This window comes from Penaeus monodon, chromosome 21 (genome assembly GCF_015228065.2).
Source record: "Penaeus monodon isolate SGIC_2016 chromosome 21, NSTDA_Pmon_1, whole genome shotgun sequence".
NCBI classification, from domain to species: Eukaryota; Metazoa; Arthropoda; class Malacostraca; order Decapoda; family Penaeidae; genus Penaeus; species Penaeus monodon.
In genome coordinates this window covers 33,570,931-33,571,520 of record NC_051406.1, presented here as the reverse complement: position 1 = coordinate 33,571,520, position 590 = coordinate 33,570,931, and the positions used below count along the sequence as shown (strand labels likewise).

The 590-nt window shown below is 49.7% G+C and overlaps 1 protein-coding gene across 1 annotated transcript in view; it reads left to right on the top strand.

Moving 5' to 3' along the window:
- The window catches only part of LOC119586436, a gene marked incomplete in the record, with an annotated part of 196,777 nt that overhangs the window by 168,002 nt on the left and 28,185 nt on the right, over nt 1-590 (top strand). The window contains 1 exon segment of the mRNA XM_037935164.1: nt 56-142. Within this exon segment, the coding sequence (XP_037791092.1) occupies nt 56-142 (87 nt within the window).

Here is a 590-nt window from a genome sequence, read left to right as displayed (position 1 = left end):
TATCCTGCCATCTGTTGGCCCTGTTGTCGCTTACTGTTCCCTGTTTTTCTTCAAGGGACAATGAGACCCTCGAACTGGAGCCGCTAACGGCAGAACACCGCGCAAGCCTGGAGGACGAGGCGCCCGTCAAGCGTATACTGAAGTGAGTAGCGAGAGAGGTAGAGGGACTGAGTAGAGAGGGAAGCTTGGAGTAAGCTTTTGCGAGGTCTTAGAAGCTTTGTAGTGAAGGGAGAAGGAATAGAGAGTAGAGTGGGAGGGAGGGAGATAAGATAAGGAGAGATGTGGTTCAAAAAAAAAGGTAAGAAGACAGAGGGGCGATAGAAAGATTCGGCAGTTAGAAAGTTGGACGTCTGTAGTCAAGTCGAGTTCTACTGCTTGTAGGGTAGTCTACAGTAGGGTTGGCTGAAGGGCATCACGCCTGCGAAAGGGTATCTGAAGTCCTGTAGGGAGTGGCAGCAAGGTGGGAACAGAGGGAGTCGAAGATGAGTTGCAGCAATACGAAAGAAGCGGAGAGTTTCAGGTTGTCGTGTTTCCGCATTCTGCTCGTAAATGTGTATGTGTGTGCGTGTTTTCGGGTTCAATTCCTAAAT